This window comes from Monodon monoceros, unplaced genomic scaffold (assembly GCF_005190385.1).
Source record: "Monodon monoceros isolate NGI ecotype Baffin Bay Population unplaced genomic scaffold, NGI_Narwhal_1 Super_Scaffold_16, whole genome shotgun sequence".
NCBI classification, from domain to species: Eukaryota; Metazoa; Chordata; class Mammalia; order Artiodactyla; family Monodontidae; genus Monodon; species Monodon monoceros.
In genome coordinates, this window is record NW_021703772.1 from 54,955,450 (window position 1) to 54,982,322 (window position 26,873).

The following is a 26,873-nucleotide window of genomic DNA, read 5'->3' on the forward strand; positions in this document are numbered from 1 at the left end:
TGTGAAATACCACATATTCACTGAAAATAAGAAATTTACTTGTAAGTTACTAAATTATAGTAAATATATCTTTCTTTGACTTGTCTATTTATTTTAAACAGATTTATTGAGATATAATTCAAATATCACACAATTCACCCATTTAAAGTGTTCATTTAAATGGTTTTTAGTATTCACAGAGTTGTGCAACCATCACCACAATTGTAGAACATTTTCATCACTCAATAATGACAGATTTGTCATGTTTCAAATCATATAAAATCACATTTGAACATGAATCACATGTAACTAAAACAGCTGAAAATTCTGAGATTTGAAAGGATGATTATTAATTTGTCTTATATTAGAGAAAAGATATGCTGGGCCTTTGCAGATTAAAATAAATAAAACACATAGCCTATAATGCACAATTATTAGAATAATAAACACATTAGAATGATAGACACTGAATTTCACATGAAATTCAGATTTCCCTTGAAATTTTTTCTTCTGAAGTTCTTACTAATTTTTTTTAAAAATGAGAGATTGTATTGTAACTTATTTTTGAAATGCAAGGATAAAATAGTAAATTCTTGTCATCGTTTTCCAAAATTTCTCCAAACTATGATCTATTTACAATGAGGCTTATTGGTTATTGAGATTAGTCGTCATACATTATATTTAAGTAAAAATGTTTTGCCTTATTTGCAAATTTTTACTAGATTTTACCACTGATATTTGTTGGTGATCAATTAGTAACTTTGAGATTGTTCTGTAGGAATATGGTCCAGAGTATCCATTTTTTTCCCATCCTGTAAGGCTACTGGCTACTGATAATATATGCAAGCACCTAGCCTGGCTTGTGGTAGCTACTCAATAAATAATAGTCTCCTTTTATTTCTTGAGTTTGCATGCTTTGTTTGAGTTTGAGAATAATATTTAACACCAGATTTTTTTCCCCCCTTTTGATTCAATTTGATGAAAGACATCTTTTAAATATGTAGCTCACAGGACAGAACACATAGGTATCACTTGGAGTAGTTTCATTCAACCATCTGGTAATTGTGGCTATTAAAATTAATTAAAATAAAAAAAATCAGTCGCATTAGTCACACCTCAAGTGCTCAAAGTTACTTGCGGCTAGTAGACAGTGTCCACGCTGAATATTTCCATCATGGCAGAAAGTTGTATTGGACAGAGCTCCAGAGAACAAGAATATGGGTAAATCTCACACTTACCTATTACACAAAATTTAATAAATTATTTTAATATTCCTATTTCTCTGCTACAGCCTTACCACTCACATCTCACTGAATTAATTATGTAACCACAGGTAAACTACTTTTCCTTCTCACGTTTTCCTAAACACGACTTTGACTTTCTTACGTTTCTGCCTTCAATACCCTCGTCTTCTTATAGCTTTCCCAGTCCTCTCCTTTATATCTTCCTCCCTCGCTCATTCTCTCTCTGTTTCTATTCATACTCTATTCTGCTCTTTTGGCTATTAACGAGCAGCTTGCAACCTCGCTGTCCGTTCTTGTATTATTGCACTTTTTATGTAGTTCATTTATAATGATTTAACTTTTAATGTACTTAAATCTTGCCCCAGCTGTATTATAACTCATAGAAAATTGGCGCTTCAGGTCAGTGTTTGTCCTTACGAGTTGCCTGGCACCGTGTCTTGCCCATAGAATAAGTAGTTGCCTTATTCATTTATTGACGTGATTTGACTCCCGCAATCAAATACTAACGGACCATTCATAAAACGTTGGATTCCTACTTCAAGCAAGAGCTGGTACATATTGTGAATATACATAGATAATTTAACTCTTCAGTTAGGTAAAAGTGAAACAAACGAAGCTGGACCCTTACTCTGTCACATTTACACTCAGTCAGTGACAGCTCGGCAGCGCGAAGCTTTAGGCCCCTGCGAGAATTGCGATTCCGTGGGATTTGGGAGCCAATCAGCAGTGCCGATGGAGCCCCGCCTACCACTGGCTGGCGTCCACCAGAAGCACATGCAGGCCCGGCGTTTCAGTGCGGCCTTACCAGGCGCTGCAGCCGCCGGGCAGCCAGACTTGAACTTGGGGCGCACGCTTTGGCCGAGCCGCCGCACAGTTGATGTTAAAGGTTCTCTGGGGGAGCGGAGGACGGAGCAGCTGGCCCTGTGGTAAGTATGGGACTAGGTAGGAGGGGGTGGGCCGGGCCCTCATGTGATCTGAGCACTGGTTATGGGCCATGACGCAATTTGGGCCTGGGTTCACTCAGAGGAGGATCCAACCGTTTGGTTAGTAAGAAGCTCGCCTTAGCCCCAGCGAGGTGGGGCCTGGGTATCCCTGAAAGTGCTACAGAAGACAGTTTCTAGAGAGGGACCTCTCTGCAGCAGCCTTTCTTTCTTTCTTTTTTTTTTTTTGCGGTACGCGGGCCTCTCACAGCTGTGGCCTCTCCCGTTGCGGAGCACAGGCTCCAGACGCGCAGGCTCAGCGGCCATGGCTCACGGGCCCAGCCGCTCTGCGGCATGTGGGATCTTCCCGGACCCGGGCACGAGCCCGTGTCCCCTGCATCGGCAGGCGGACTCCCAACCACTGCACCACCAGAGAAGCCCCTCGGTTGGGTTTTGAAGGTAAAAATGTGCTTAGAACTGTACTGTCAAGAATTAGGTATTTTAATTATTTATGTAACAGTAACCCTTATGTGGAATCCATCCCCATTCCCACCTCCCCCCGCAACCATTCTTTAAAGAATACAAACTGCAGGAAAACAAAACCCAGGTACTGCATTCATTAGCATTTCAAACTAAATTTTTTTCAATAAGTTAAAATTATTTTAGTTTTTATATCATTTTAGATGGAAGAGGCATTTATTTAGGTACATAACAGAGTTTTTGGCAGTCTTTTTTTTTTTTTGCGATACATGGGCCTCTCACAGCTGTGGCCTCTCCCGTTGCGCAGCACAGGCTCCAGACGCGCAGGCTCAGCGGACATGGCTCACGGGCCCAGCTGCTCCGCGGCATGCGGGATCTTCCCGGACCGGGGCATGAACCCGTGTCTCCTGCATCAGCAGGCGGACTCTCAACCACTGCGCCACCAGGGAAGCCCTGGCAGTCTCTTTTTAAAATTGTTTTTTATTATTTGTAAGAATTCTTTATTTTATTTATTTATTTGTTTAAATTTATTTTTGGCTGCATTGGGTCTTCATTGCTGTGCGTGGGCTTTCTCCAGTTGCAGCGAGTGGGGTCTACTCCTCGTTGTGGTACTAGGGCGTCTCTTTGTGGTGGCTTCCCTTGTTGCGGATCCTGGGCTCTAGGCGCGTGAGCTTCAGTAGTTGTGGCGTGTGGGCTCAGTAGTTGAGGCACGCAGGCTCCAGGGCACACAGGCTTCAGTTGTTGTGGTGTGCGTGCTCAGTAGTTGTGGCTCGCGGGCTCTAGAGTGCGGTCTCAGTAGTTGTGGTGCACGGACTTAGTTGCTTCGCAGCATGTGGGATCTTCCGGACCAGGAATCAAACCTGTGTCCCCTGCATTGGCAGGCGGATTCTTAACCACTGCGCCACCAGGGAAACCCCAAGTTTTTGGCAGTCTTACCGAAATATCTTTAGGCAGAATTTATTGTGTATGTCTATCACTGTGTAACAAAACCCTCCTTACTTAGAACTGTATATTTTCTACTACATGTACTAATGCTGACTGAACTCAGTAATGTTTGATTGTTTTTAGGTAGTGCTTGATTTAGTCTGGTAGATTTGTTTACAGCTGAGAGTGTAAGGTAAATAGGAAATTATGTATTACATGTAGCTTGCTGTGGCCTCATTTCTATATGGTATTTTATAGTTTTGTCTATTATTGCAGGCATGTAAATAATCATAATAAATATCATATTTAATCACCTTTCCAATTTGTTATGTGATTATTTTTAAGTAAGGGAATACCAATTTAGACATATATGCTTCACGTCATTGTTTGCACCTCTACTTTTTGGAAGTGAAAAGAAAAATAGAATATTGTTGTCTTAGGTAAATTACTGTAATTGTTTGAAGGCTGAAGGAAAACCAGGCTTATACCAACAGCAATTTCTGAAGTAGCAATGGCTAGAAATTCAAAATAAACCTGATAAGTGAGATGATTCTTTATAAAATTGAATGCTATGTTTGTGTTTTTGAGCACTCAGAATTTAAAGCATGTCTGCTTTAAATTATATTTTGGTTTAATATCATTAGTATTCACTTCAGTCAAAGTGATGAAATTCCTTTTTATCCAGCCTTGCAAATCAGATATTTTCTTTGGTTTGTGGTTTAATGTTTCATTGCAGAACAAAATGGCAAATGCTGAGGCAGGCAAGAAGATCTTTGTTCAAAAATGTGCTCAGTGCCACACAGTGGAAAAAGGTGGAAAACACAAAACTGGTCCAAACCTCTGGGGCGTTTTTGGCAGAAAAACAGGACAAGCACCAGGATTTTCTTATACCATTGCAAACAAAAACAAAGGTAAAAACTAGGCAGTTGTTGGAGAGAACCAGGAACTTTGTAGCAAAGAAGAAGGCACAGGATTTGATATAATAATTTCCTAATTTGCAGAATTAAAAATGAAATCCACATGTTTATATCATGGAAATATTGATTTATGTCATAAGATCTGTGTTTGGATAACTGGTCATCTTTATGATCAGAGAAATTAGTAATCCTCTGTGGCATAAGTTTTTTTGCCTATACAAGGAACTTCATTTTATGTAATACATATATCTTGAAAAAGCATGAGCTAAATTTAAAAAAATCAAATTATGTTTTAATGGCATAATGGCAATTTTTTATTTGTAGTAGTGATTCTTAGCAGGGTGTGGGGAATGTTATATAGTTTGAAAAAGTATATTCAATCATTTCTTTGTTGGTGGAAAGCATGTAGATGACAGTTAATTTTAGGATTGAAATTCAGAATGGTTGCAAAAGACTAATATCTTTGCAAAGCAATTTATTACTCTTGGAGATATCTATATCTCTATATACTTACGTATATAATTAGCATTCACTTAAAAATAGGGTACAACTCTAGTTTTTAAGCTGTTCTTGGTGTACAGAATGGACTTGAGGACAAGGTGGGTGGGGAAGGGGGAAGCTGGGATGAAGTGAGAGAGTGGCATGGACATAGATACACTACCAAATGTAAAATAGGTAGCTAATGGGAAGCAGCTGCATAGCACAGGGAGATCAGCTCGGTGCTTTGTGACCACCTAGAGGGGTGGGATAGGGAGGGTGGGAGGGAGACGCAAGAGGGAGGAGATATGGGAATATATGCATACATATAGCTGATTCACTTTGTTGTACAGCAGTAACTAGCACGACATTGTAAAGCCATTATACTCCAATAAAGATGTAAAATTAAAAAAAAAATTGTTCTTGGTATCTCAGCATTTCTTACAGGCCCAAATTTCAGATCACTACTACACCACTGTTTGGAAAGGTTTTTATTTTATTTTGTTTTATTTATTTATTTTTCTTTCTATTTTTCTAACTGAGATGAAATTCACATAACATACAATTAGCCATTTTAAAGTGTAAAATTCAGTAACATTTACTGTATTCACAGTGTTGTACAATCACCACCTCTCTTTAGTTTCAAAACTTTTTCATTATCCCAGAAGTATCCCTGTACCCATTAACTAATCACTTTCCATATCCCCCTACCCCCATCCTTTGGTAACCACTTATCTGCTGTCTCTATGGATTTGTCTACTCCAGATATTTCATATAAAAGGAATCATGTAATACATGATCTTTTATGTCTAGCTTCTTTTGCTTAGAATATTTTCAAAATTCATTGAAGTTGAAGCATGTATCAATATTTCATTCTTTTTTTATGGCTGAATACTATTCCATTGTATGTATATATCACAATTTGTTTATCCATTCATCAGTTGATAGACATTTGGATTGTTTCCACCTTTTACCTGTTGTGAATAGTGCTACTATGAACATTTGTGAAAAAGCGTTTAAGTCCCTGTTTTCAGTTACTTTAGATCTATACCTAGGAGTGGAATTGCTGAGTCAGTTAACTACGTTTAACTTTTTGAGGAAAGGTCAGATTGTTTTCCACAGTGGCTGCACCATTTTACTTTTCCATCAGCAGTGTAAGATTCTTATTTCTCTGTATAGTCACCAACACTTGTTCTTTTCTTTTCTTTTTCTTTTTTAATTGCCATCCTAGTGGGTATGAAGTGGTGCCTGGTGAGTTTGCTTTGTATTTCCTTAATGATTCATAATACTGAGCATTGTTTCATGTGCTTGTTGGCCATTTGTATATTTTCTTTGGAAAAATGTCTGTTTATATTCTCTCCCCATTTTTTATTTGGGTTGTTTGCCTCTGTTGTCGAGTTATAAGATTTTTTATGTATTCTGGACACTAAACCCTTATCAAATAAGTGACTTGCAAATATTTTCTCATATTCTGTAGATTGTCTTCATTTTTTAAAATAATGTCTTTTGATGAACAGTGATTTTTAATTTGTATGAATGCCATTTATCTATTTTTGTTGTTGATGTTGCTTGTGTTTGGGTGTAAAATCTGAGAATCTATCATGAAATCTAAGGTCATAAAGACTTACCCTATGTTTTCTTCTAATAGTTTTATAGTTTTATCTCATATTGATATTTAGGTTACTGACCTACTTTTAATTAACCAAAATTAATTATCATTAATTTTTTATATAGAGTGAGGTAGTGGTCCAACTTCATTCTTTTGCATGTGGTTATCTCGTGTTCCTAGCACCATTTGTTGAAGAGATTCTTTTACGGTTGAATTGTTAAAAATCATTTTACAGCCTTGTTGAAAATCAGTTGGCCATATATGTTAGGGTTTACTTCTGGACTTTCAATTCTCTTTCATTTGTCTGTACATCTATTCTTATACTAGTGCTATACTGTTTTGATTACTGTGGCTTTGTAGTAAATTTTGAAATTGGGAAGGGTGAGCCCTCTAACTGTGTTTTTATTTTTCAGTATTGTTTTGGCTATTCAGGGCCCTTTGCAATTCCATGAGTTTGAAGATCACCTTTTCCATTTCTGCAAAAAAGGCCTATGGAATTTTGATAGAGCTTGTATCTGAAGATTGCTTTGGGGAGTATTGCCATTTTAACACTATTAATGTTACATTCTGTGAACGTGGGATGCCTTTCCTATTATTTAGCTCTTCTTAAATTTAGCAGTATTTCGTAATTTGCAGTGTGCAAGTCTTTCACCTCCTTGATTAAATTTATTTCTACCTGTTTTATTCTTTTAGGTACTATTATTAATAGAATTGTTTTTAAAATTTCCTTTTCAGATTGTTCACTGCTTGTGTGTAGAAACAGCTGATCTTTGTATGTTGATCTTGTGCTGTGCAACTTTGCTAAATTCATTTATTAGCTCTAGTAGATTTTCTGTGGATTCTTCACAATTTTCTATATAGAGAATTATGTCACCTGTGAATAGAGATAGTTTTAGTTCTTCCTTTCCAATCTGAGTAGCTTTTATTTCTTATTCTTCCCTAATTGCTCTGGCTAGGACTTACGGTAGAATTCTGAATAGCTCTGGGGAGAGTGAGCATCTTTGTTTTGTCTTGTTTGTTTTTTGGTTTCTTTTTAAATTAATTAATTTATCTATTTTTGGCTGCGTTCAGTCTTTGTTGCTGCGCATGGGCTTTCTCTAGTTGCGGCAAGCGGGGGTTACTCTTTGTTGCGGTGTGCGGGCTTCTTGTTGCAGTAGCTTCTCGTGTTGTGGAGCATGGGCTCTAGGCATGTGGGCTTCATTAGTTGTGGCACACGGGCTCAGTAGTTGTGGCCTACAGGCTCTAGATCGCAGGCTCAGTAATTGTGGTGCATGGGCTTAGTTGCTCTGCGGCACGTGGGATCTTCCCGGACCAGGGATCAAACCCGTGTCCCCTGCATTGTCAGGTGGATTCTTAACCACTGTGCCACCAGGGAAGTCCTTTGTCTTGTTCTTGATCTTAGGGGGAAAGCTTTCAGTTTTTTACCTTGAATATGGTGCTAGCTGTGGGTTTTCCATAAATCCTGTTTTTCATGTTAAGCAAGGTCCCTTCTGTTGCTGGATGTTTTTATCATGAATAGGTGTTGGATTTTGTTAAATGCTCTTTCTGCATCTGTTGAGATAATCATGTGTTTTTTTTTTCCTTTTGCTCTGTTAATGTGGTATATTATGTTGATTTTCTTATGTTGAACCATTCTTGCATTCCTGGGCTAAATATCACTTGGTCATAGTGTGTTATTCTTTTAACAGTGCAGTTGGATTTAGCTTGCTAGTATTTTGTTGAAGATTTTTGCATTAGAGATATTGGTTTTTTGATTTTCTTGTGATGTCTTTATCTGGGTTTGGTGTTTGGAGAAGTTTTAAATATAAATTATTGGCAGCTGTAAGTCCTCTTCATAAGTGATTTGAATTTACTATTTAAAAATTCCTTAATTGGTTTTTTAGTGCTTGTATAGACTAAAGTACCTCATTTGATTGAGCTTTGTAGACCATGTTGCAGGAGAAAGGCTTTAATAAGGTGAGTTGGCATCTTGTGCATTATTTTTTGAGTGCACATATAGTAGCTTACACTTTGTCAAAAGAGGGATTCTACTTATTTCAACCTGTGTTAATGTTTCTAGTAAGATAGTGTTTGCAGTTCGTTTCAGCCTGTTGAGGTTTTTGTTTGTTTGTTTTTGTGAAACTTGTACAGGCATACCTTTATTAGACTTCTCAGATGTTGCAGGTTTGTGGCAACCCTGCACCAAGCAAGTCTCTCAATACCATTTTTCCAACAGCATTTGCTCACTTTGTGTCTGTCTCATTTTGGTAATTCTCACAATATTTTAAACTTTTAGATTATTATTTTACTTGCTATGATGATCTATGATCAGCAGTCTTTTTTTTTAACATCTTTATTGGAGTATAATTGCTATGGTTCTTATTATGATTGCAAGACACACTTTACTTTAGCAACAGCCATCAGGAAACTTTGAAAAAAACCAAAGTTTATTACTCATAGGTCCTGGAGGGTACACAGCATGTGTGGGGCTACCCAGTGTGGCATCAGGTAGAAAGAGAGCGTGGGCTTGGAGTTTTGCTTTTATTGGGGCTGAGAGTGGGGTGCCTAGGGTTTTGTGGGTTCACTCTTTATTGGTGAATTTAAAATATAAAAGCAGGAATTAAAGCATGGGAAGGGAAAAAGCAAGGCAGTCAGTCAAATGGTCAGTTATATAGGTCTGCCTTTCTGAAAAAAGGGAACTTCATGGGTGGGCATCCTTGCTCTTTACTTTTATAGCTGGCAGTGCATTTATTCAAGATGGATGTATTTGAAGGGGATGCCTCAGCAATTAAAAGCTTAATGTCGAGCACTTATGTTACAATCAAAAAGGCTAATTGTCAGTTACTTACACTACAGATAGATAAGATGTAAAGAAATTTTTGTTACCTGGAATTTTTGGGAAAGAAACCTTATAGATAGTCAAATGGTTTGATTAAAACAAAGTTCACACATGTCTAGATTGTCAGTTTTTTTGTGTATGTGAAAATAAGGTACTTTGCATTTTCTCAAAGCCTTGAGAGCAATACAGTTTAGTAGGATGGAGAACTGGCAAAGCCATTTGTTCCTAGACTTGGGTGTCCAAGCAAACTAGGTTGGCGTGGGGAGTATATGGTAAGTCTGTTTTAGAGCACTACTACTACATCTTAGCATTTGAGGATGGTAATAGTTTCCTAGGGCTCCTGTAACCAAGTACTATAAATTAGGTGGCTTAAAATAGTGAAAATTTATGGTTTCATAGTTCTGGAGGCTAGAAGTGCAAAATCAAGTTGTTGGCAGGGCCATACTCTTTCTGAAACCTGAGGGCAATCTTCCCTTGCTTCTTCCTGTCTTCTGGTGGTTTGCCAGTAAACTTCGTGTTTTGGGCCTACAGCTGCATAACTCTAGTCTCTACCTTCATTGTCATATTGTCCCAATGTGTCTCTTGTCTTTACATGGCCTTCTTACAAGGATAATAGTAAAATTGGATTGAGAGACCTATCTTACTCAGTGTGACCTCTTTTCAACTTAACTAAACACACCTGCAATGGCCTTATTTGCAAATAAAGCCACATTCTGAGGTACCAGGGGTTAGGGTCTCAACATAACTTTATTCAGGGGGCACCCACAGTAAAGGACCACATATATATCAAATAAATACATAGATAATTGATAAAAATACTTATATTAAAACAACATAGAATAAAATTTAATCTTTGTCAAGTCAAGCATGTTTATCACCTTCTTAAACATCAGTGTAGTTGTTAGTAATACAATATCATTGTATTTAGTATATGCAGAAATGCTGGTTAGTAGATATTCTATAATAAAGAATTGTCTGGTCTTTGTCTCAGGTTCCTGGGAGGGATCTCTAAAACCTTGGAATTTTCCAGTGATAGGAGCATCTTTGTTACTCAGGGTTGGGTTCTGGGACTACAGCCTGTGTTTATGCTAATAAGATGACTTGTGGTAGGCTCCTTGATAGTTTCAGGATGAGGGCTGGGCAACCTGGAAAGACCAACAATGTAATTAGAGAATTGAGGCTTTGGGCTAGGTCATATCAGTCTGACCTCCAAGGATAGAGGACAGGGGCTGGAGATTGAGTTCAAGCACATGGCTAGTGATTCATCAATCATGCCTACGTAATGAAACCCCAATAAAAACTCTGGCCACTTTCAACTGGAAGCTCTACTTGAGCTTCCTGGTTGGTAAACACATCAATGTACTGGAGGGGGATGAGTCATGATTCCACAGGGCCAGGGCCAGGAACCTCTGTGTTTGTGAGTTTCCCAGACCTCACCAACTGGGTCTCTTCATTTAGCTGGTACTGATTTGTATCCTTTATAGTAAAACTGTAATTTTTAAGTAGTGCTTTCCTGAGTTCTGTGAGTTGTTCTTGCAAATTATAAAACCTAAGGGAGTCCTGGGAACCCTTAAATTTATAGTCAGTTGGTTAGAAGTTTGGATGGGCTGAGGACCCTGAACTTGCAGCTGGTGTCTGAAGTGAGGCAGTCTTGTTGGGGACTTTGGAGTCTGTGCTAACTCCAGGCAGTTAGTATGAGAATGGAATTGCATTTATTGCAGTAGGATTTACAATTGATAGACTATTGAATAAATCAGTCTTAAACTTGCATTTATTGTATGCATTTATATGGCTCTTTAACTTTTAAAGTAATATTTTTCTATAGTGTCATTTTATTATTTTATTATCCAATTATAAGAGCAGTCAACTTTTGAAGTCCTGATTTTTAGAATAGTTATAACCTAACATTTGTCCCTCTAGCTGCCAATATGTTAAAGACTTTTTTGCTTATTAACATTGATTTAAAATCATATTAAAGCTTATTACAAATATATCTTTTATTATAGGTTTTTATCAAAGATAAAAGGCTGTATACGGCTTGGCTTTAACATTATTTAATAATTAGAAATAAAATTTTCCAGAGTCAGATTGTTTAATTAATACTTATGACTTATTTGGGGACATAATATTATTTGTTAGTTCTACTAATGAAATAAGAATAATAAGTAGCAGAATGAAATTGGACTCTTATTGTTCACCACTGACAAAAATTAATTTGAAATGGATTAAAGATTTAAACATAAGACCAGAAACCATAAAACTTCTAGAAGAAAACATAGGGAAAAGTTCCTTTACATTGGTCTTGACAGTGATTTTCTGGATATGACACCAAAAGCACAAACAACAAGAGCAAAAATAAATAAATGGGACTAATTAAAGTAAAAAGCTTCTGCACATCAAAAGAAACAGTCAATAAAATTAAAAGGCAACCTACTGAATGGGAGAACATATTTGCAAATCATATATCTGATAAGGGGTAGATATCTAAAATATATAAAGAACTCATACAACTCAATAGAGGAAAAACCAACCAGATTAAAAAATGTACAGAGGAACTGAATAGACATTTTTCCAAAGAAGACATATAGATGGCCAACAGATACATGAAAAGGTACACATCATTACTAATAATCACGGCAATGCAAGTGAGATTATCACCTTACACCTGTTAGAATGGCTATTATCAAAAGACAGGAAATAGTAATTATTGGGAAGGATGTGGAGGAAAGGGAACCCTTTTACACTGTTGGTGAGAATGCAAATTGGTAAGCCACTGTGGAAAACAATATGTAGTTTCCTCAAAAAGTTAAAAATAGACCTACCATATGATCCAGTAATCCCACTTCTGGGTATATATTCAAAGGAAATGAAAGCAGAATCTTGAAGAGATATGTGCACCACCATGTTCATTACAGCATTATTTACAATAGCCAAGATATTGAAATATCCTAAGAGAGCATCAGTGGATGAATGAATAAAGAAGATGTACTGTATATACACAATAGAATATTATTCAACCATGACAAAGAAAGAAATCCTGCTATTTACAACAACTTGGATGAACCTTGAGGGCATTATGCTAAGTGAAATAAGTCAGACAGAGAAAGACAAATACTGTATAATACCACTTACATGTGGAATCTAAAAAAGCCAAGCTTAGAAAAACTGAAAGTAGAGGGGTAGTGACCAGGGGTGAGGAGTTAGGGTAATGGGGAGATATTGGTCAAAGGGTACAAACTTCCAGCTATAGGATTAACAAGTTCTGGGTATCTGATGTATAACATGGTGATTATAGCTAATAATACTGTATTATATACTTGAAAGTTGCTAAGAGAGTATATCTTAAATGTTCTCACTACAAAGAAGAAATGGTAATCATGTGATGGGGTGGAGGTTTCTGCTAATGCTATGGTGGTAATGATTTTGCAATATGTAAGTGTATCAAATTAACATATTGTACACCTTAAGTTTATAGAATGTTATATATCAATTATATCTCAGTAAAGCTGGAAAAAATAATGTAAGTAGCTTACTAGGTTAATTGAACAGGATTTTAAAATAATATTATTTAGAATAAATAAAGATTTAAAAAATACTTTAGGACAGCTTGATCAAAGACAGACTTGATAAGAAGAGCCAAGAAGTCAGTAGTTCAGTTTTAATACAAATTGTGGGAAACTGTCAGCCGTAGTTTATTTTCCATGTATGGTGTTGGAAATAATTAGACCATTTTAGTTTTCAAAAGAATAAGGAAATTCTCATATTTTAAAGAAGATTGTTCCATATGACTTGCTTAGAGTATAGTTTTACAAAATTCATGATTGTGGCAATAATTTTATATAGTGTGGTTTAAAAAAATTGTAGCTAAATATGTATAACATAACATTTACCATTTTAACCGTTTTAAAGTGTACAGTTCTGTAGCATTAAGCACATTCACATTGTTCTGCAGCCATCGCCACCATCCATCTCCACAAGTTTTTTATCTTCCCAAACTGAAACTCTGTACCCATTAAACAGGCCCTGGAAGCCCCCATTCTATTTTGTCTCTGAGTTTGACTACTCTAGGTACCTCATATAAATGTAGTCACATAGTATTTGTCTTCTTGTGACTAGCTGATTTCATGTAGCATAATGTCTTTAGGGTTTATTCATGTTGTACCATGTGTCATAATTTCCATCCATTTAAAGGCTAAATGATATTCCATTGTATGTATATACCACATTTTGTTTATCAATCAGTGGACACTCTGGTTACGTCCAGTTTTGGCTATTATGAATAATGATGCTATGAACACAGGATATAAATATTTGTTCATGTTCCTGCTTTCACTTCCTTTGGGTGTAATACCCAGAAGTGGAATTGCTGAATCATATGAAAATTCTGAGTTTAATTTTTTGAGAAATAGCTGTACCATTTTCCATAAGGGCTCTATCATTTTATGTTCCCACCAGCAATACGTAAGGATTCCGAGTTCTCCACATCTCAGACAACACTTGTTATTTTGTTTTTTGTTTGTTTGTTTGTTGATAATAGCTTTCCTAATGGATGTGAAGTGATATCTCCTTGTGGTTTTGGTTTGCATTTCCCTAAAGATTAGTGATGTTGAGCATCTGTATTGTTTTTTTTTAAACATCTGTAAATGGATACAATTTTTCTTTTGAGAATAGTACTTTATACATATTATTGAATAACTATATGCTGTTTGCATTTTGGGGGCAATGATAATTGAAACAAATTGAATTAACTCATGATTTGCCCAGGGTTGTGTGCTAACAAGTGATATAACTAAGATTCAGACTCAGGTCTTCTTCAGCCTTTGATGAAATCATATCATGGGGTTAACATATTAGCTGAACTAACATTATTATTATCTTTTTCCTTTTGTCATGTCAGATCTGTTAAAATAAGCAGTAGGACACATAAAATCATAAATGTACTAATAATTTAAAAAATATTTTGAAACCCATTTATATTATATGAAAATTCAGATAGTTTAAAAGGATACTTCCCAGTATGAGTGATAGGAAATTATGTATATTCATGTCTCCCTATCCTCCCCTATTCCTTTCCCTTTACCAACTAATTTTATATGGTAATATTATTCTTTATAATTTTAGTGGCTGTATTCATACTTTAAGTTATATTGTATGCCTCTATTATTTTATTTAACTACTTTAAGCAATATCTGTCTATTCTTCACTCTGAAGGATGAGAGAATCAAAGTGGTTATACAACCTCCAATTTTTTCATACTCTTTTATTTTTTTTTTTTTTGCGGTACGCGGGCCTCTCACTGCTGTGGCCTCTCCCGTTGCAGAGCACAGGCTCCCGACGCGCAGGCCCAGCGGCCATGGCTCATGGGCCCAGCCGCTCCGCGGCATGAGGGATCCTCCCGGACTGGGGCACGAACCCGCGTCCCCTGCATCGGCGGGCAGAATCCCAACCACTGTGGCACCAGGGAAGCCCCAATTTTTTCATACTCTTAACTGAGCTACTTATGTTGTTATTTCTGATTTGACATGATACATATAATTTATATCCTATGTAACTATAATTACCACAGTTGCTTTAACATTTGTCCTACATTTAGATTGTATTAGTGCTTATTCCCAGCTTTTACCACAGTGTCTATATTTACTTTTTGGTTGGTAGAAGATTATCTATCAGTAGTTATGCCAAGAAAGAATTACTGGAACCATATTACTCCAGTTCTTGATGTTTGAAAAGATCGATGGATTCCCATTACACTTGAATTGTTTGGCTAGACGTAAAATGATTGCATGATACTTTTACTTCCTCAGGATTTTGTATGCTTCATGTTGAACTTTTCTTTGGAGAAATCTGAAGCCAGCCTGATTGTTTTCCATTATAAGTTACTTGTTTTTATTTTTGTTTTACTCTTTTCCCCCTAAGTTTCAGTAAAATTCGTATTGAAATTTAGTAATTTACTAGGCTGTGTATAAGCCTTGATTGATCTGTTTCAGATTTTCCTGGACATGTGTTCTTCCAATTGGCAGATTCAGGACTTTTTTTTTCTTCTTAACATTTTTATTGGAGTATAATTGCTTTACAATGGTGTGTTAGTTTCTGCTTTATAACAAAGTGAATCAGTTATACATATACATATATCCCCATATCTCTTCCCTCTTGCATCTCCCTCCCTCCCACCCTTCTAGCTTGTCACAAAGCACCGGACTGATCTCCCTGTGCTATGTTTCCCACTGGCTATCTATTTTACATTTGGTAGTGTATATATGTCATATATACACTACCACTCTCTCACTTTGTCCCAGCTCACCCTTCCCCCTCCCCGTGTCCTCAAGCCCATTCTCTAGTAGGTCTGCGTCTTTCTTCCCGTCTCGCCCCTAGGTTCACTTTTTTTTTTTTTTTAATTCCATATATATGTGTTAGCACACGGTATTTGTTTTACTCTTTCTGACTTACTTCACACTATATGACAGACTCTAGGTCCATCCACCTCACTACAAGTAACTCAATTTTGTTTCTTTATATGGCTGAGTAATATTCCATTGTATATATGTGCCACATCTTCTTTATCCATTCATCTGTGAATGGACACTTAGGTTGCTTCCATGTGCTGGCTGTTGTAAATAGAGCTGCAATGAACATTGTGGTACATGACTCTTTTTGAATTATGGTTTTCTCAGGGTATATGCCCAGTAGTGGGATTGCTGGGTCATATGGTAGTTCTATTTGTAGTTTTTTAAGGAACCTCCATTCTGTTCTCCATAGTGGCTGTATCAATTTACATTCCCACCAACAGTGTATGAGGGTTCCCTTTTCTCCACACCCTACACCCTCTCCAGCATTTATTGTTTGTAGATTTTTTTGATGATGGCCATTCTGACCGGTGTGAGATGATATTGCATTGTAGTTTTGATTTACATTTCTCTAATGATTAATGATGTTGAGCATTCTTTCATGTGTTTGTTGGCAATCTGTATATCTTCTTTGGAGAAATGTCTGTTTAGGTCTTCTGCCCATTTTTGGATTGAGTTGTTTGTTTTTAAGGACTTTTATTTTTGAAAGTTTTCTTGAATTATGTGTTTTAATAATTTTATACTATTTCATTTGTTTTTATTAAAGAAATCTTACTTGGGCCATCAATTGTGCATATTTGGGATATCTGTTGTCTAAATGTCTTCTATATGTGTTATTTTTCCTATGATTGTTTTAAACTTTTTATTCTCATTTTGTTTTTATCAATATTTTCAAGCCTGATTGTGCTATCAGTAGTATCTATTCTTTTTGCTGTTATTTATGTCTTTCTGTTTTATCATCTCCTTGAACCTTTGTAGCTCTGCTATAAGCCCTTGATTTATAAAGACCTTTTTTTTTTAGCTGATAAGTTGTGTTTTTTGGTCTTTATTGGAGTATAATTGATTTACAATGTTGTGTTAGTTTCTGCTGTACAACAAAGTGAATCAGCTATATGTATACATCTATCCCCATATCCCCTCCCTCTCAAGCCTCCCACCCTCCCTATCCCAGCCCTCTAGGTCGTCACAAAACATTGAGCTGATCTCACTGTGCTACGCAGCAGCTTCCCACTAGCCATCCATTTTACATTTGGTAGTGTATGTATGACAATGCTACTCTTTCATTTCATCCCAGCTTCCCCTTCCTCACCTGTGTCCTCAAGTCCCTTCTCTACATCTGTGTCTTTATTTCTGCCTTGCCACTAGGTTCATCAGTACTGTCTTTTAATTTTTATTTATTTACTTTTATTTATTTAATTTTATTTTTTAACATCTTTATTGGAGTATAATTGCTTTACAATGGTGTGTTAATTTCTGCTGTATAACAAAGTGAGTCAGCTATACGTATACATATATCACCATATCCCCTCTCTCTTGCGTCTCCCTCCCACTGTCCCTGTGCCACCCCTCTAGGTGGTCACAAAGAACCAAGCTGATCTCCCTGTGTGATGCGACTGCTTCCTACAAGCTATCTGTTTTATATTTGGTAGTGTATATATGTCCATGCTACTCTCTCACTCCATCCCAGCTTACCCTTCCCCCTCCCTGTGTCCTCAAGTCCATTCTCTATGTCTGCGTCTTTATTCCTGTCCGGCCCCTAGGTTCTTCAGAACCATTTTCTTTTTTTTTAGATTCCATATATATGTGTTAGCATACAGTATTTGTTTTTCTCTTTCTAACTTACTTCACACTGTATGACAGACTCTAGGTCCATCCGTCTCACTACAAATAACTCAGTTTCCTTTCTTTTTAAGGCTGAGTAATATTCTATTGTACATATATGCCACATCTTCTTTATTCATTCATCTGTCGATGGACACTTAGGTTGCTTCCATGTCCTGGCTATTGTAAATAGAGCTGCAGTGAACACTGTGGTACATGACACTTTCTAAATTATGGTTTTCTCAGGGTATATGCCCAGTAGTGGAATTGCTGGGTCATATGGTAGTTCTATCTTTAGTTTTTTACTGTCCTCCATTCCCACCAACAATGCAAGAGGGTTCCCTTTTCTCCACACTGTCTCCAGCATTTATTGTTTGTAGATTTTTTGATGATAGCCATTGTGACTGGTGTGAGGTGATATCTCATTGTAGTTTTGATTTGTATTTCTGTAATGATTAGTGATGTTGAGCATCCTTTCATGTTTTTGTTGGGAGTCTGTATATCTTCTTTGGAGAAATGTCTATTTAGGTCTACTGCCCAGTTTAGGATTGGGTTGTTTCTTTTTTTGATATTGAGCTGCACTAGCTGCTTGTATATTTTGGAGATTAATCTTTTGTCAGTTGCTTCGTTTGCAAATATTTTCTCCCATTCTGAGGGTTGTTTTTTCGTCCTGTTTATGGTTTCCTTTGCTGTGCAAAAGCTTTGAAGTTTCATTAGATCCTATTTGTTTAGTTTCATTTTTATTTCCACTTCTCTAGGAGATGGGTCAAAAGGGATCCTGCTGTGATTTATGTCATAGAGTGTTCTGCCTATGTTTTCCTCTAAGAGTTTTATAGTGTCTGGCCTTACATTTAGGTTTTTAATCCATTTTGAATTTATTCTTGTATATAATGTTAGGGAGTGTTCTAATTTCATTCTTTTACATGGAGTTGTCCAGTTTTGCCAGAACCACTTATTGAAGAGGCTGTCTTTTCTCCATTGTATAGTCTCGCCTCCTTTCTCAAAGATAAGGTGACCATATGTGTGTGGGTTTATCTCAGCTTTCTTTCCTGTTCTATTGATCTATACTTCTGTTTTTGTGCCAGTACCATACTGTCTTGATTACTGTAGCTTTGTAGTATAGTTGGAAGTCAGGGAGCCTGATTGCTCCAGCTCCATGTTTCTTTCTCAAGATTGCTTTGGCTTTTCGGGGTCTTTTGTGTTTCCATACAAATTGTGAAATTTTTTGTTCTACTTCTGTGAAAAATGCCATTTGATAGTTTGATAGGTATTGCATTGAATCTGTAGATTGCTTTGGGTATTAGAGTCATTTTCACAATGTTGATTCTTCCAATCCAAGAACATGGTATATCTCTCCATCTGTTTGGATCATCTTTAATTTCTTTCATCAGTGTCTTATAGTTTTCTGCATACAGGTCTTTTGTCTCCTTAGGTAGGTTTATTCCTAGGTATTTTATTCTTTTTGTTGCAGTGGTAAATGGGAGTGTTTCCTTAATTTCTCTTTCAGATTTTTCATCATTAGTGTATAGGAATGCAAGAGATTTCTGTGCATTAATTTTGTATCCTGCTACTTTACCAAATTCATTGATTAGCTCTAGTAGTTTTCTGGTAGCGTTGTTAGGGTTCTCCTTGTATAGGATCATGTCATCTGCAAACAGTGACAGTTTTACTTTTCTGATTTGGAGTCCTTTAATTTCTGTTGCTTCTCTGATTTCTGTGGCTAAAATTTCCAAACTTTGTTGAATAATAGTGGTGAGAGTGGGCAACCTTGTCTTGTTCCTGATCTTATTAGAAATGGTTTCAGTTTTTCACCATTGAGAATGATGTTGGCTGTGGGTTTGTGATATATGGCCTTTATTATGTTGAGGTAAGTTCCCTCTATGCCTACTCTCTGGAGGGTTTTTATCATAAATGGGTGTTGAATTTTGTCAAAAGCTTTTTCTGCATCTATTGAGATGATCATATGGTTTTTATCCTTCAATTTGTTAATATGGTTTATCACATTGATTGATTTGCATACATTGAAGATTCCTTGTGTTCCTGGCATAAATCCCACTTGATCATGGTGTATGATCCTTTTAATGTGTTGTTGGATTCTGTTTGCTAGTATTTTGTTGAGGATTTTTGCATCTATGTTCATCAGTGATATTGGCCTGTAGGTTTCTTTTTTTGTGACATCTTTGTCTGGTTTTGGTATCAGGGTGATGGGGGCCTGTAGAATGAGTTTGGGAGTGTTCCTCCCTCTGCTATATTTTGGAAGAGTGTGAGAAGGATAAGTGTTAGGTCTTCTCTGAATGTTTGATAGAATTTGCCTGTGAAGCCATCTGGTCCTGGGCTTTTGTTTGTTGAAAGATTTTTAATCACAGTTTCAATTTCAGTGCTTGTGATTGGTCTGTTTATATTTTCTATTTCTTCCTGGTTCAGTCTCGGAAGGTTGTGCTTTTCTAAGAATTTGTCCATGTCTTCCAGGGTGTCCAATTTTTTGGCATATAGTTACTTGTAGTAATCTCTTATAATCATTTGTATTTCTCCAGTGGCTGTTTTTACTTCTCCTTTTTCATTTTCTAATTCTGTTGATTTGTCTCTTCTCCCTTTCTTTCTTGATGAGTCTCACTAGTGGTTTATCAATTTTGTTTATCTTCTCAAAGAACCAGCTTTTAGTTTTATTGATCTTTGCTATTGTTTTCTTTGTTTCTATTTCATTTATTTCTGCTCTGATCTTTATGGTTTCTTTCCTTCTGCTGACATTGGGGTTTTTTTGTTCTTCTTTCTCTAATTGCTTTAGGTGTAAGGTTAGGTTGTTCATTTGAGATGTTTCTTGTTTCTTAAGGTAGGATGGTATTGCTATAAACCTCCCTCTTAGAAGTGCTTTTGCTGCATCCCATACGTTTTGGGTCGTTGTGTTTTCGTTGTCATTTCTTTCTAGGTATTTTTTGATTTCCTTTTGGATTTCTTCAGTGATCTCTTGCTTATGTAGTAGTGTATTGTTTAGTCTCCATGTGTTTGTATTTTTTACAGTTTTTTTTCCTGTAATTGATATCTAGTCTCACAGAATTTGGTCAGAAAAGTTACTTGATACGATTTCAGTTTTCTAAAATTTACCAAGTGTTGATTTGTGGCCCAAGGTATGATCTATTGTGTGGAATGTTCCATGAGCCTTTGAGAAGAAAGTGTATTCTGTTGTTTTTGAATGGAATGTCCTATAAATTTCAATTAAGTCCATCTTGTTTAATGTATCATTTAAAGCCTGTGTTTCCTTATTTATTTTCATTTTGGATGACCTGTCCTTTGGTGAAAGTGGGGTGTTAAAGTCCCCTATTATGATTGTGTTAATGTCAGTTTCCCCTTTTATGGCTGTTAGCGTTATGTATTGAGGTGTTCCTATATTGGGTGAATAAATATTTACAATTGTTATATCTTCTTGGATTAATCCCTTGATCATTATGTAGTGTCCTTCTTTATCTCTTGTAATAGTCTTTTTGAAAGTCTATTTTGTCTGATATGAGAATTGCTGTTCCAGCTTTCTTTTGATTTCCATTTGCATGGAGTATCTTTTTCCATCCCCTCACTTTCAGTCTGTATGTGTCCCTAGGGCTGAAGTGGGTCTCTTGTAGACAGCATTAAACAGGTGTTGTTTTTGTATCTATTCAGCCAGTCTGTGTCTTTTGGTTGGAGCATTTAATCTTTTTACATTTTTGGTAGTTATTGATATGTATGTTCCTATTACCATTTTGTTAATTGTTTTGTGTGTGTAATTGTAGGTCTTTTCCTTCTCTGTGTTTCCTGTCTAGAGAAGTTCCTTTAGCATTTGTTGTAAATCTGGTTTGGTGTTGCTGAATTCTCTTTGCTTTTGCTTGTCTGTAAAGGTTTTCATTTCTCTGTCGAATCTGAAAGAGATCCTTGCTGGGTAGAGTAAACTTGGTTGTAGCTTTTCCCCTTTCATCACTTTCTATATGTCCTTCCACTCCTTTCTGGCTTGCAGAGTTTCTGCTGAAAGTTCAGCTGTTAACCGTATGGGGATTCCCTTGTATGTTATTTGTTGTTTTTCCCTTGCTGCTTTTAATATTTTTTCTTTGTATTTAATTTTTGATAGTTTGATTAATATGTGTCTTGGCGTGTTTCTCCTTCGATTTATCCTGTATGGGACTCTCAGCGCTTCCTGGTCTTGATTGATTATTTCCCTTCCCATATTTGGGAAGTTTTCAAGTATAATCTCTTCGAATATTTTCTCAGTCCCTTTCTTTCTCTCTTCTTCTTCTGGGACCCCTATAATTCGAATGTTGTTACATTTACTGTTGTCCTAGAGGTCTCTGAGACTGTCTCAATTCTTTTCATTCTTTTTTCTTTATTCTTCTCTGTGGTAGTTGTTTCCACTATTTTATCTTCCAGGTCACTTTTCTGTTCTTCTGCCTCAGTTATTCTGCTATTGATTCCTTCTAGAGAATTTTTAATTCCATTTATTGTGTTGTTCATCATTGTTTGTTTGCTCTTTTGTTCTTCTAGGTCCTTGTTAAGCATTTCTTGTATTTTTTCAATGATTTTAGATCATCTTTACTATCATTATTCTGAATTCTTTTTCAGGTAAACTTCCTATTTCCTCTTCATTTGTTTGGTCTGGTGGGTTTTTACCTTTCTCCTTCAACTGCTGTGTATTTCTCTGTCTTCTCATTTTGCTTAACTTACTGTCTTTGGGGTCTCCTTTTTGCAGGCTGCAGGTTCATAGTTCCTGTTGTTTTCGGTATTTGCCCCCAGTGGGTAAGGTTGGTTCAGTGGGTTGTGTAGGCTTCCTGGTGCAGGGGACTGGTGCCTGTGTTCTGGTGGGTGGGGCTGGATCTTGTCTTTTTGGTGGGCAGGACCATGTCCGGTAGTGTGTTTTGGGGTGTCTGTGACCTTATTATGATTTTAGACAGCCTCTCTGCTAATGGGTGGGGTTGTGTTCCTGTCTTGCTAGTTGGTTGGCATAGTGTGTCCAGCACTGTAGCTTGCTCGTTGTTGAGTGGAGCTGGGTCTTAGCGTTGGGATGGAGATCTCTGGGTGAGCTTTGGCCGTTTGCTATTACACGGGGCCGGGAGGTCTTTGGTGGAGCAATGTCCTGAACTCAGCTCTCCCACCTCAGAGGCTCAGGCCTGACACCTGGCCATAGCACGAAGACGTTGTCAGTCACACGGCTCAGAAGAAAAGGGAGAAAAAGAAAGATAGAAAAAAAGAAATAAAATAAAGTTATTAAAATAAAAAATATTGTTAAAAAATTTAAAAAGTAATAAAAGAAAGAAAGAAGCGAGAGACCAAACCAGGAAACAAATCCACCAATCATAACAAGCACTAAAAACTATACTAAGAAAAAATACCAGACAGGCAGAACCCTAGGACACATGGTAAAAGCAAACCTATACAGAGAAAATCACACAAAGAAGAGTACAGTTACATACTCACAAAAAGGGAAAAAGGAAAAAAATATATATATTTATAAAAACAATAAAGGAAGAGAGCAACCAAATCAATAAACAAATCTATCAATGATAATAGGCTCTAAATACTAAACTAAGATAAACATAAAACTAGAAACAATTTAGATGCAGAAAGCAAACCCCCAAGTCTGTAGTTGCTCCCAAAGTCCATGGCCTCCGTTTTGGGATGATTCCTTGTCTATTCAGGTATTCCACAGATGTAGGGTACATCAAGGTGATTGTGGAGATTTAATCTGCTGCTCCTGAGGCTGCTGGGAGAAATTTCCCTTTGTCTTCTTGTTTGCACAGCTCCTGGGGTTCAGCTTTGCATTTGGCCCCGCCTCTGCATGTAGGTCGCCTGAAGGCATCTGTTCCTGCTCAGACATTACGGGGTTAAAGTAGCAGCTGATTAGGGGGCTCTGGCTCCCTCAGGCCAGGGGGAGGGAGGGGTACGGAATGCGGGGTGAGCCTGAGGCTAAAGAGGCTGGTGTGATGTTGCTACAGCCTGAGGCGCGCCGTGTGTTCGCCTCGAGAAGTGGTCCCTGGGTCATGGGACCCTGGCAGTGGCGGGCTGCACAGGCTCGTGGGTGGGGAGGTGTGGATACTGACCTGTGCTTGCACAGAGGCTTCTTGGTGGCTGCAGTAGCAGCCTTAGCATTTCATGCCCATCCCTGGTGTCTGTGCTGATAGCCGTGGCTCGCCCAGTCACTGGAGCTTGTTTAGGCGGAGCTCTGAATCCCCTCTTCTTGTGCACCCTGAAACAGTGGTCTCTTGCCTCTTAGGCAGGTCCAGAGGTTTTCGTGGACTCCCTCCCGGCTAGCTGTGGCACACTATCCTCCTTCAGGCTGTGTTCTTGCAGCCAACCCCAGTCCTCTCCCTGGGGTCTGACCTCCGAAGCCCGAGCCTGTGCTCCCAGCGCCGCCCGCCGTGGCGGGTGAGCAGACAAGCCTCTCGGGCTGGTGAGTGCTGGTCAGCACCGATTCTCTGTGCGGGAATCACTCTGCTTTGCCCTCAGCACCCCTGTTGCTGTGCTCTCCTCCATGGCTCCGAAGCTTCTCCCCCGCCACCCCCCATCGTCTCCACCAGTGAAGGGGCTTCCTAGTGTGTGGAAACTTTTCCTCCTTCACAGCTCTCTCCCTGAGGTGCAGGTCCCGTCCCTGTTCTTTTTTCTGTTTTTTCTTTTGCCCTACCCAGGTATGTGGGGAGTTTCTTGCCTTTTGGGAAGTCTGAGGTCTTCTGCCAGCGTTCAGTAGGTGTTCTGTAGGTGCTGTTCCACATGTAGGTGTATATATATATATTTTTTGTAGTACGCGGGCCTTTCACTGTTGTGGCCTCTCGCGTTGCGGATCACAGGCTCCGGGTGCGCAGGCTCAGCGGCCATGGCTCATGGGCCCAGCCGCTCCGCGGCATGTGGGATCTTCCCGGACCGGGGTGTGAACCCGTGTCCCGTGCATCGGCAGGCGGACTCTCAACCACTGCGCCACCAGGGAAGCCCTGTAGGTGTATTTTTGATGTATTTTTGGGGAGGAAGGTGATCGCCACATCTTACTCCTCCGTCACCTTGAAGGTCCCCATATTTATTTATTTAAAAAAAAATATTTATTTATTTTAAATAAATAATTTATTTTCAAAAATAAATTTATTTATTTTAAAATATTTATTTTTAAAAGTAAATTTATTTTTTAAAAACTTATTTATTTTTTAAAAATAAATTTATTTTTTAAAAATAAATTTATTTATCGTTGGCTGCATTGGGTCCTTGTTGCGGTGCGCAGGCTTTCTGTAGTTGCACCGAGTGGGGGCTACTCTTTGTTGCAGTGCACTGGCTTCTCGTTGCAGTGGCTTCTCTTGTTGTGGAGCATGGGCTGTAGGCACAAAGGCTTCAGTAGCTGTGGCACGTGGGCTGAGTAGTTGTGTCTCACGAGCTCTAGAGCACAGGCTCAGTAGTTGTGGTGCGTGGGCTTAGTTGCTCTGCCGCATGTGGGATCTTCCCGGGCCAGGGCCCGTGTCCCCTGCATTGGCAGGCAGATTCTTAACCACTGTGCCACCGGGGAAGTCCCAGTACCTCTTTTTAGATTCCATATATGTGCTTTAGCATACGGTATTTGTTTTTCTCTTTCTGACTTACTTCACTTTGTATGACAGACTCTAGGTCCGTCTACCTCATTACAAATAACAAAGACCTTTTCTGAATCCATGGGAATGTGCTCCTGGTTTTTTCTGCTTAGTGTATATAATTTTTGTTGTGTATATTTCATTTAACTTTTTTTATATTCCTTTCTGCTGTGTGTGTGTATGTTGTGTGTGTGTTTTCAGTACTCTTTCATGGTGATTACTTTCTGATTACTACTCATCTTTTGATTAGGACAATTTGTCCTTGATTGGTTATTTGCAGAAGGACAGTAAGAGTGAGGGTCTGAGTGTTCCAGTTGGTTATAAGATCTTCCTCACCCACAGTTATGTGTTAGAGCTATGTGTATGTGTATATGTTTGCTGCAGGGTTATTTGGCTCTTCAGCTGACAAAGACTGGCAGCTCCAGGGTTATCCAACACCTCAAGTTTCTCTTTTATCCTATTACAAGGTAGAATCTTTCTTTTAAAGATGTGTTTTCTTCTTTACTCCTGGCTCCCCTGGCCCTCCATGTTATCAAATTGAATTTAGGGAGACTTTCACAGCCAGCCAATATGTACTCTACTCTCTTTGGGCCCAACAGAGGGTTATGACTCTGCACCTCAGGATTTGTCACTTATTTTGGAGAACTTTTCTCTTTTTTAGAAATTAGTGAAAAGTGTCCTTTCACTCTGGTCCAGGTTTTATGTCCTTGGTAGTCTTCTAAGTGTATCAAGTTTGGTGGTAGAGGCACTCACTCAAAAATTTTATTGAAAGTGGAACTAGCATTTCTGTTTCTCTTTGTTCATGTTCTTTTCAACTGGCTTTAGAAAGGAAAAACGTTGGGTGCAACTTCTCTCTCATTGTAAAACTGGATTCCTGAACTCATAGGTTTTTGTTAGAGATCCTGACAGAGGCAGCTTGGTGTGATTGGGAAAAAGAGAAACAAAAAAACATGGAAATATAAGTTACTAGTTACCAGTTCTTTACTCTGTGTAGCCTTGTCATCTTAGGGTAAGTTATTATCCTCTCTTTGGGTCATCATTTACTCATCTGCAAAATGAGGATTTTGGTTAATTGATCTCTAAGATAGAAGGAATTCTCTGTGATTCTAGGAGGATGGCATACTGCTTAGGCCCAACATGTCTGGGTTGGTAGTTCATTGGTGTACCTTAGATAATCTTAAACAGCATTGGATTTCTACAAAGAAGCCCAAGAGTAGATCACCGAAGACTAATTTTGGAATTTTCTTGTAGGTCAGAAACTAAGTATTCTCAGTTATAATAACCTTCCTACTGAGTCCAAGAGTAATCTTTTGTTCACAAATGTGGGTCACATCAGAAAGTAAACCTTACAAATGTAACTTCACAAACTTAAAACTATTTTCACCTTTATAGGTGTTATCTGGGGAGAGGAGACTCTGATGGAATATTTGGAGAACCCAAAAAAATATATCCCTGGAACTAAAATGGTCTTTGCCGGTCTTAAAAAGAAGAGTGAGAGAGAAGATCTTATTGAGTATTTGAAACAGGCAACATCCTCATGAAATGCTCTTACAACTTAAAAATTATTAGTTATAAGCCAAATTTTTCCTATTTCAAATATTGCATGTTTGAAGAAGTCATATTTGACCTTTCCTGATCAGCTTGTAGTAAGTTTAACATTTTAAAATAAAAGTTGTTTTTTTTTTTTTTTTTTTTGCTGTACGTGGGCCTCTCACTGTTGTGGCCTCTCCTGTTGCGGAGCACAGGCTCCGGATGCGCAGGCTCAGCGGCCATGGCTC

The 26,873-nt window shown here is 37.8% G+C and overlaps 1 protein-coding gene across 1 annotated transcript; it reads left to right on the forward strand.

Moving 5' to 3' along the window:
* The first annotated feature begins 4,289 nt into the window (after positions 1–4,289).
* Positions 4,290–26,778, forward strand: LOC114896925 (cytochrome c 2). The gene is made up of 2 exons (XM_029225520.1): positions 4,290–4,458; positions 26,488–26,778. The coding sequence occupies exons 1-2, from the start codon at positions 4,290–4,292 to the stop codon at positions 26,634–26,636; spliced, it is 318 nt and encodes a 105-aa protein (XP_029081353.1). The 3' UTR covers positions 26,637–26,778.
* The last annotated feature ends 95 nt before the right edge of the window (positions 26,779–26,873 follow it).